The sequence below is a fragment of the Ornithodoros turicata genome, chromosome 4 (assembly GCF_037126465.1).
Source record: "Ornithodoros turicata isolate Travis chromosome 4, ASM3712646v1, whole genome shotgun sequence".
Lineage (NCBI taxonomy): Eukaryota > Metazoa > Arthropoda > Arachnida > Ixodida > Argasidae > Ornithodoros > Ornithodoros turicata.
This window is the reverse complement of record NC_088204.1, coordinates 4,592,240-4,600,313: the sequence shown is the minus strand read 5'-3', so window position 1 is coordinate 4,600,313 and position 8,074 is coordinate 4,592,240. Positions and strand designations below refer to the sequence as shown.

At 50.8% G+C, this 8,074-nt stretch overlaps 1 protein-coding gene across 4 annotated transcripts; it reads right to left on the bottom strand.

Moving 5' to 3' along the window:
- Positions 1-219: 219 nt before the first annotated feature.
- LOC135390766 (uncharacterized) lies at positions 220-7,317 on the bottom strand. 4 transcript variants are annotated; one of them, XM_064620644.1, is made up of 10 exons: positions 7,154-7,275; positions 5,940-6,559; positions 4,212-5,438; positions 3,976-4,159; positions 3,410-3,670; positions 3,178-3,336; positions 2,977-3,123; positions 2,771-2,898; positions 1,507-2,716; positions 220-664 (listed from the first exon to the last, which is right to left on the bottom strand). In XM_064620644.1, exons 2-10 carry the CDS (start codon positions 6,549-6,551, stop codon positions 345-347), a joined length of 4,248 nt encoding a protein of 1,415 aa, XP_064476714.1. In that variant the 5' UTR covers positions 6,552-6,559; positions 7,154-7,275; the 3' UTR covers positions 220-344. The 4 variants fall into 4 exon arrangements, with proteins under 4 accessions (XP_064476714.1, XP_064476713.1, XP_064476711.1 ...); XM_064620643.1 differs by having other exon boundaries at positions 2,977-3,336; positions 7,209-7,317; XM_064620641.1 differs by having other exon boundaries at positions 2,977-3,336.
- Positions 7,318-8,074: the final 757 nt, after the last annotated feature.

The window sequence follows — 8,074 nt, the reverse complement described above, 5'->3', positions numbered from 1 at the left end:
GTTTTCGTAGAGAGTCTGCGGTGTATTTCTTGTTTCTCCAGGATGAACTGACAATGAATAATTGGCCTGCATTCGACTAGCCATGATTTGGAGTGTTTTTGCAAAAACGAAGGCGGGGGGGGGGGGGGGAATAGCTGCAAATAGAGAAACATTTCTGGTATCAACAGTTTTTTCTCCGTCAACGTCAAAGCTGGGAAAATATCGTCACAAGACACAAACAGCTGGCGAACGTTTTATTGGTCGCACACTAAGAAGGGCATTACAACACCAATTACAAAACCAATGACCAATTAAATTACGAAAACCCCGCAAACTTGGGCACACAGTCAGCACATTCTCCTTTATTACGATTTGATAAAGGGCACGATGCTCTTCATCTCGATGGCGTCTGGCAACCAAGGCTGCAACAGAAGTTCCTCCAGAAACCAGCGCTGCCAGTCGCGACCCGTGGCGCTCACCAAGAGGTACCACCTGTCGTCCAAGTCCTGCTGACCTCTGATGTGCACGTGCTGTACACCGGACCACTTGGCCAGCAGCTTCTTCACTTCGTCCACATTCATCGTCAGCGCCCGTTTGAATGATTCGTTGTTCACTGGAATCCTCACAGGATCTCCCTCTGTCACCTCTTGGTAGGGTTCGTGCAATGATGGAGTGCAAGGAAGACCTGCAATCGATTGCGCTGCGATAAAGACTACGAGCAATATTCCATGCACCTTCAAGGCGCTCGAATAATACAGCGAGTCAGCAGGGGTACATTGACAGTGTTACGTACTGAAGTATACCCCTGTACTGTAAAGCGTCTTGGTCGCACGGAATGGTCGGTTTTGAAAGTTACTCAACGTGTGCGACAATACCCTAACATCAACATGGACGCGTCAGCGACCATGACGTCACCTTACAGACAAAATAATAATGGTGCCGTGATGTAAGGTTTGCAGGTCGGTGTGCACGCAAGTTTTTGTGGAGGTGGTGTGCACGTGCTGCAGGGTAGGACTGCGAATAATTTCGACCAGCGCCGGAAATATCGGACACACGGTACTGGTAGCAATGTTTACCTCCCAACACACTGCCACCGTTCTCGGCCGGGTTCGAACCCGCGAGCTTGAGCTCAGCAAGCCAACACGTTACCGACTGAGCTACCGAGGAGTGTGACACCGTACAGAACAAGCAGATGAGATTCGATAAAAGTTAAAGCCGACGGGAACACGATGTCACTTATGTGCCATCACACTGTCCTAAAATTGTCATTAACGATGGCCTGTGAACATTCTGAGTATTCTGTGGGGACGCGGTATAGTGCCAAACTGACACATTGAGGACGATTTGAGGATCAGATTTGACCCTCCTGAGGACGTCACCCCGTCCGTGAATGGTGTGCTTAGGCTATCCCATGGATGTCAATGTGTTCTTGGGGATGCTCTCCCCATATCGGACCATGAACTTTATGGTTAGCAGAACTTCCCGCCAAGATTGAACGCTAAAGGCGTAAGGCGATGATGAACTTACCCAGATGACACAGGTCCCGCGACAGAGCAATCATACTGTACGTCCTCAAAGCCGCCATCGGCAACCTATGCGTCTGCTTGTGACCCGGATGGCCACTGCTGCAAGCGTCGTTCAGACATCGACCTTTCGGCAAATCCACGTAATTGGTACAGTGGCGAAGAAAGTTCAAGACAAGGTTTCCAACTGTCGAGTTGTTAATAGACAGGTCAGCGGAAATGTACACGAAATTCATGAACTCTTGCAGAAGACAGTCCTCACAAATCGCTGCTCCCGCGCCAGTGTTCCGAATCAGCAGTTCTTCCTTGGCAGCCCATTGGCGGATGATATCAAAACCTATGTCGGTGAAGTTCCGCTCTTTAAGCTTCTCTTCAGTCACCTGATCCATCTTGTACGCGAGTGTATTCTTGCATTTGAAGAGTTCATAGTTCTTGCATAACGGTCGCGAAATGATCTCGCTCAGGACATCCGCAAGGCACCAGGGGAAAGAGACGTACTGCCTGTCGTCCCGGTCGTACGTTACCATGTACCAAGCCGACGCCTTTTGGTACTTCATGACGACCTTCGACTGCGATAAGGTCACGCCTCGTTTCTTGAACTCTTCTTCGAGGCCTCTGAAGAACGACTGACGGGTCTTCTCGGACAAGAACTGGCTCTGCTTTTCGACGAGAACTTCGACGTTTGTCTTTTCCGACTTGTCCTGATTATACCGACCGTAGCTGTTAATGACACCAGACATGATCTCACCTTCGCTTTCTATGCAGTACTGGTTCAAGATGCGTTTGAGGCGAGCATTGTAGAGCTGGAGAGCTTCCTTCGCTTCCTCTTCGTATCGCTGCCATCCTGGGTACTCAAGCAAGGGACAGTAGCGAGGTCCGTCGCTGTGGAAACCCATATGGCTTACCGCGGACTCGAGCGAACGGCAAGCCCGATATAAGTGTCCCAAGACTCGGTTGGACCTGTACGTGTTTTTATTGCCGCCCTTTTCCATGAAGTCTGGGTACATCCGTGGTTTCTCGTCCCGCTTCAGGAACGCTGTCTGTCCAGTCTTGGCGAAGTCCAAGCAGAGTGGAATCTTCTCGGCGATCTGACAACACTTCTTGGAGAAGATGCCTTCTTCCTCTTGGTCCGCCCAAGCGAGGTGCGCATTAGACAGCAGGCCGATAGAGTCGTTCTTGATGTAGTTGCACAGAAAGCGTATCATGTGTTCCACCTAAGAGAAGTGTTGTCAAAGTTAGGTTGGCAGTATTGCTGGTGCAGTGCATACCTTTATGCTCCCCTGGTACACCTTGCCGTTTCCTTTGTCGGGAAAGTCCATCGGTTCGTGGTTGGGTCCAGGAAAGAACAGCTTCGGATCCCAAATGACGACGTACTCGTCGCCGTCCAAGTCAGATCCTGCAGTTCAAGCATGACGCCAACGAGTTGAAGCAACCACCGGCAGCAGCGTTCGAGTCCACTAAGCAATCAACGTACCTGCCATTTCATCCGGGTGTGGCCTTTTTCCTTTTGCCGGAAAAACAATGCAATCGTTGATATGCGAAAGAGCTGGCACGTCCACCGCTGTGAACTTGCGGACGTCTCCAGGGTGCAGACAAGGGCATTTGGTTACCAGAACGGTTCCTGTACAGGGAACAGGACTGAATATGCGCGTGCAAATGGGGACATTACGTTTACCTGTTAGAACCTTGGTCCCAAGATGGGTGCCGGAACCCAGCTCTGTGTATTGTACGTATATCTCACCGTACTCCAAAGTGTCCGTTTCATCCAGTACTCCAAGCATGTTCCGTCCCTCGTTTGCAGGGATGGCGATCCTGCTCTTGTACCGAAGTCCAGCTGTAAACCACAACGAACCTTCCGTAAACATATTTCCTTAACGCGCACAGTTCCAGCACTATGTTACACTTACAAACAGCATTTCTGTAGATGGCAAGCAAGAGCGACCGAAAGAATGGGTCCTGCGTCAAAGATAATCCACCTTCCCAGAGCGCCCTGAATGGTATGAGAGAGTTCTTAACCCAGGTTGTGAGTAACTCCACGGCAAGCTCTTCGTAGACTAAGGCATCCGTGAACTCCAAGATCATGTGCTCTTGAAGTCTAAGGAAGATGTGCGATGGTACACCAAGTTGCTCGAGGATCGTTATCAGGGGCCGGTTGAGGAACACTGGGCCTACATCAGGAGTAAGAGATGAGATTCGGTACGTCCACCCCGAGCCACAGAAATATACTGAGGTAAAAGTGCAATGTATGCAATGTGCAGTGGTATATGTTCAGCAATACGTCGGACGCTATAGATGGTCTCTTACCCCGTTGTCATTTACTCACCACCGCAACTCTGGGCAGTCGTCCCGGCGCCACACCACTGCTGCTAACCCTCTCCCTCAACGACACGGGCGTTACAAATTTTTCGTCATGGTCTCATAGCTTTCGATACTGTGAACTTTGTGTAGTCTAGTTTAAGAAAGGTATACTCACGGGGAGCGGACGACTTGATAGTCTCCAAGGACTCCGAATTCGAGCAAGGAAACTTTAACATGCTCTCACGCAGAATCAGTTTGTCATCTGTCAACTCGGGGTTCACGCAGATCATTCCTTTGTATCCCGCGTAACGAATTTGGACTGCAGACGGTCTTTCTCTGCTATGCAGAGATTTCAGCACCTGTCAATGAATTAGACCTGTAGAGCAGGTCGCCCAAAACACCGATCGTTACCTTTCCAAGCAACGACGGAGAGATCATGCCAATGCCATCAGAGAAGACGTACGGTTCTCCAGAAACCGGATGCTTTCCGCGAAGAATATCGGGCACGTTTTCCACCATCTTGCTTTTCAGGGGTATCTTGACTGTCTCCTCGGTGGAAGAGAAGCACTGTCCCATACGGGCCATCTTCTTGGCGACGTTTCGGATACCGTCGAACTCCCCCATCCACTTTCGAATCGACGTCGCGGTGTTGTTACGATCGTCCTCGGCGTACATCCAGATCCCATGGTCTCGAAGCTGGCTACAAGACGCCGCTAAGAAATGGAACTCGCGGAAGCTGATCTTGACCCCGTTCCGAAGCACGTTACCGACGACGGCGTTCAGGAACTCATCCTTCTGGGAATGGAACTGTAAAGTATGCGAAAGCTTGTCCAGGTTATCGTCCCTGAACGACACTCGGATGGCGTACTCCGGGTTGAACTCGCGTAGGATCCGATTTTCGCAGTGGACTTGTGCGGGGAGGTAGAGGACGCGGGAAGGGGTGAGGAACACTCGACGCACCATGCAGGTGCCGGGCGGCGGGTCCTCGTTCTCTGGATGGTTCCGGTACTTCTGGTAAACACGGCTGATTGCATTGCGAATGAGAATCACATTTCCGCACTCCAAGGACGAGCTAATGCAGAAGAACGTTTTTTCAAATGCTGACGGGTCGTCGTAGGCGAGTTTGAGCAGCAAGTGGAACAGCTCCCGCTGTTGAGTTTGTCGCAACAGCGCCATCTGGTCCGGTATGTCGAAGCTTTGGGTGAAGACAGCGTTGGACGCGTAGGCGCACGAGTAGTGGAGGCGTTGGATGAAGGAGGTGTGCTTGTCTGTAACTTCTCTCAAGAGGTCCGGGTTAATCCTTTGAGTGCGTACGGGGCAGTAATGGAACTCAGTGGCCATCGCGCAGCGTTGGCTAAGTCTTCCCAGGATTCTGCGGGCCCTGCTCTTGTCCTGGACGCTCAACTTGAGGACGAGGCATCCCCCGAGAGACCTGGCGGAGATGGTGTTGCCTACGCAGCGGCATCCGAGTCCCAAGACCCTCTCCCATGCCAGGCTTTCTCCTTTTCCCAAGAGAGATTTGCCGAGGTCGTCTGGTTCCTCCTCCCTCGGTACTTTTTTTCCGTACAACATGGGAGGGCATTTCAGATGAAGGTAGATGTCTGTCGGATGTTGCTTGTCGGTGTCGCGGATGAGTACCTTTCAATATTTCGAAACTTAAGTTTGTAGGCAATCGACTGATCTTGTTTGATTGTCTAGTGATCTATATAGCATACCTATGCCCACCAATAGCCAAGCGTAAACGACGTTAAAGTGCTCAAGATAGCTATTGAGAGCGGTCCAAGCCGTCTGGGACGCCAAGACAATTAAGTCTGCTGGTAGTTAAAGGCCACAGTGTCGAGGGCCAAGCCCCCTTATCTTGAGCTTGCTACATAATACCTTGGGAGACCTCCCTAGACTCCTTGTCCACATTTGCTAGCTACTATCTCAACATGACGGGTTACACTAAACAGGAAAGAGTAAACAGGAAAAGTGGACTGCGTGATTTCAGATTGTTACACGGCGACACATTTGCGACGCTTATATATGTATGAAACCGTGCCACTTTTTGGTTTCGCATTCGATTTCAACCGCCTTTTTCATATTTTTCGTAACATAACCTCACAAATAAGAACTAATAGCAGAAAACAAAAAGACTACCTTGATAACGTTCTGGTATGGGACCACGAAACGATACAGCGTCGTGTGTTCCGAGCATGCCTCTATATGGTTCAACTCGATGTAGACGCATAGAAGCCGTTCGTCGTGCTGGAAGACACAGTCGATATCGTACGGAGAATTGCGACAGTTAGCGCTGATGCACTGGTGTTCCACAAAGCTGGTGAGTCCAATGAGGGTGCCAAACGACAGCGACGCCACAGAGGCACCACGGTCCTGCGGGTTGGTGCCACGCCAGAAGCCCTCGCCTGGATGCGGGGTGAGCCACTGAAGGAGTCCCGCGTACTGACGACTCCGTCCGGCCTCGCACCAGAGACGTCCGATCTCCGCGTACTTGGTGTCCGGTTCGAACCACGTGATAATGGTCTGGTGGGGCACAATACAGTCCACCTGGTAGATGTCCTCCTGGTAGAAGTTTGGAGATGGTCTCTTTCGAACGTCGTCTTCCAGGCGTGGTGGTTCCGAGAGCTTGGCGTAGTTGGTGAAGAAGGACTTGAAGAACCGGAGGTGGTCGTCGTTCGTTCGGTTTTTGGTCGGCATCCAGGAGAGCGTGAAGCTCAACTGGTAGCCAACCGGACCACCTCGGGCGCTCATCGCTGCTGCTGAAAATTACCGACACGCCCTTGAAATACGTTCGCACTATACAGTTACTTTCTCCGAGTGGCCGAAATAGTTTTCTCTCAGAACTCTGGGATTTAGCTGAATGCTTGGGAACCGCGCTGCTGTGACGTCCAAAGTCCACGGCATATGGTAACGTTACGGTTCCGGTGTATCTAATGAAATAAATGCGAAACCCACGGGCACGCACATTTTAGGCAAAAGCGTTACTCCCAAGATGTAAACGCGACGAATTCATGCGTCAGCACGATAGTGGCGCAATGGTAGAGGGAGGAGTTCAGTCGAGCTTCTCAAAGGCTCCAGTAGAGTTCGCAGTGTTGGAGCGTTGTGCTATACTTCATCCCACTTAGCTACGTACATTCGCAAACACGATCAGATTTACGAATTTGGGAATTGGAAGTTGACTCTCACTGGCGTCCGCGTATATGAAATGCCTGAGCATGGAACAGGAAATAACACGTCCCAGGAAAACAACGCTCGCTAAATAGATCACCTTCCGAATGTAAAAACTCACAGCCAATGTGTCTAGAAATCGTTTGACAAACGAACATACGATGATGAGAGCCTCATGTACTTACGTTCGATCTTGTAAAAAAATAAACGAGACTAAAAGCGCGTCCCAGGACGACGTACCATTCGACGCTGGCGACGCAAAAAGAAAGCCGCTCTGTTTCCGAAATCGTTCCTTCTTCTTCTTCTTCTTCCAATGAGATAATGGCCGTGAGCCTCCTCACAAACGCCCGTGCGCGCGTCTTCCTTCTCTGTATTCGTCACATGTGGAAGCTTCTAGAAGTGCCAAGGAAAGATCTTCGTCTTGGCGTGGGGCAGCCCACGACGGCCGAAAGTACGCATCATATTCATAATTCATAGTATGGCGCCTAGCAACAAAAGTAAATGCAATGCCTCTCTTCCTTTCGGAGTTTTATGTCCCTTTTGCAACAACAAAAAATAACAGTGGGTAGAAAGCATTCGAAGACCCTCCTTCACTGAAGTAAAAGCTGTGGACGGCAACGCCAGTGGTTTATCCAGAATCACAATCTTGGAGGGGTGTGGGAAAAAATTGGGGGGGGGGGGGTCATTATTATAGTTCTGTCATTACAGCTTAACATATCATCAGCTCAAAGCGCAAGGGCACCCCCTGTAGGAGGTACACAGGTGAAAAAGTTAGGGGGGTGTCACTGAACATTTGGGGGTGTTAGGGGGGGGGGGGGTCCGGATAAATCACTGGACAACGCGCAGCTCACTCATCAATGCTCCATACTGAAAAAGGCCTGGGCACAGGGTCTGTGTCCTGTCGTCGTTTTCCCTGTGTCCACACCAGGCTGTTCTTCCACCACCTCGCCTGCATGTATATGCAGGGCCGGCGAGAGGGTGAGGCAGTTGAGGATGGCTCCCCGGGGCCCGGGCCACTTCAGGAGCCCCCGGGACCCAAGGCCTGTCGTATCGGAAATATTTGCACGGTGTTATCGAGACGTGAGGAGGGGGCCCGTAATTCCTCT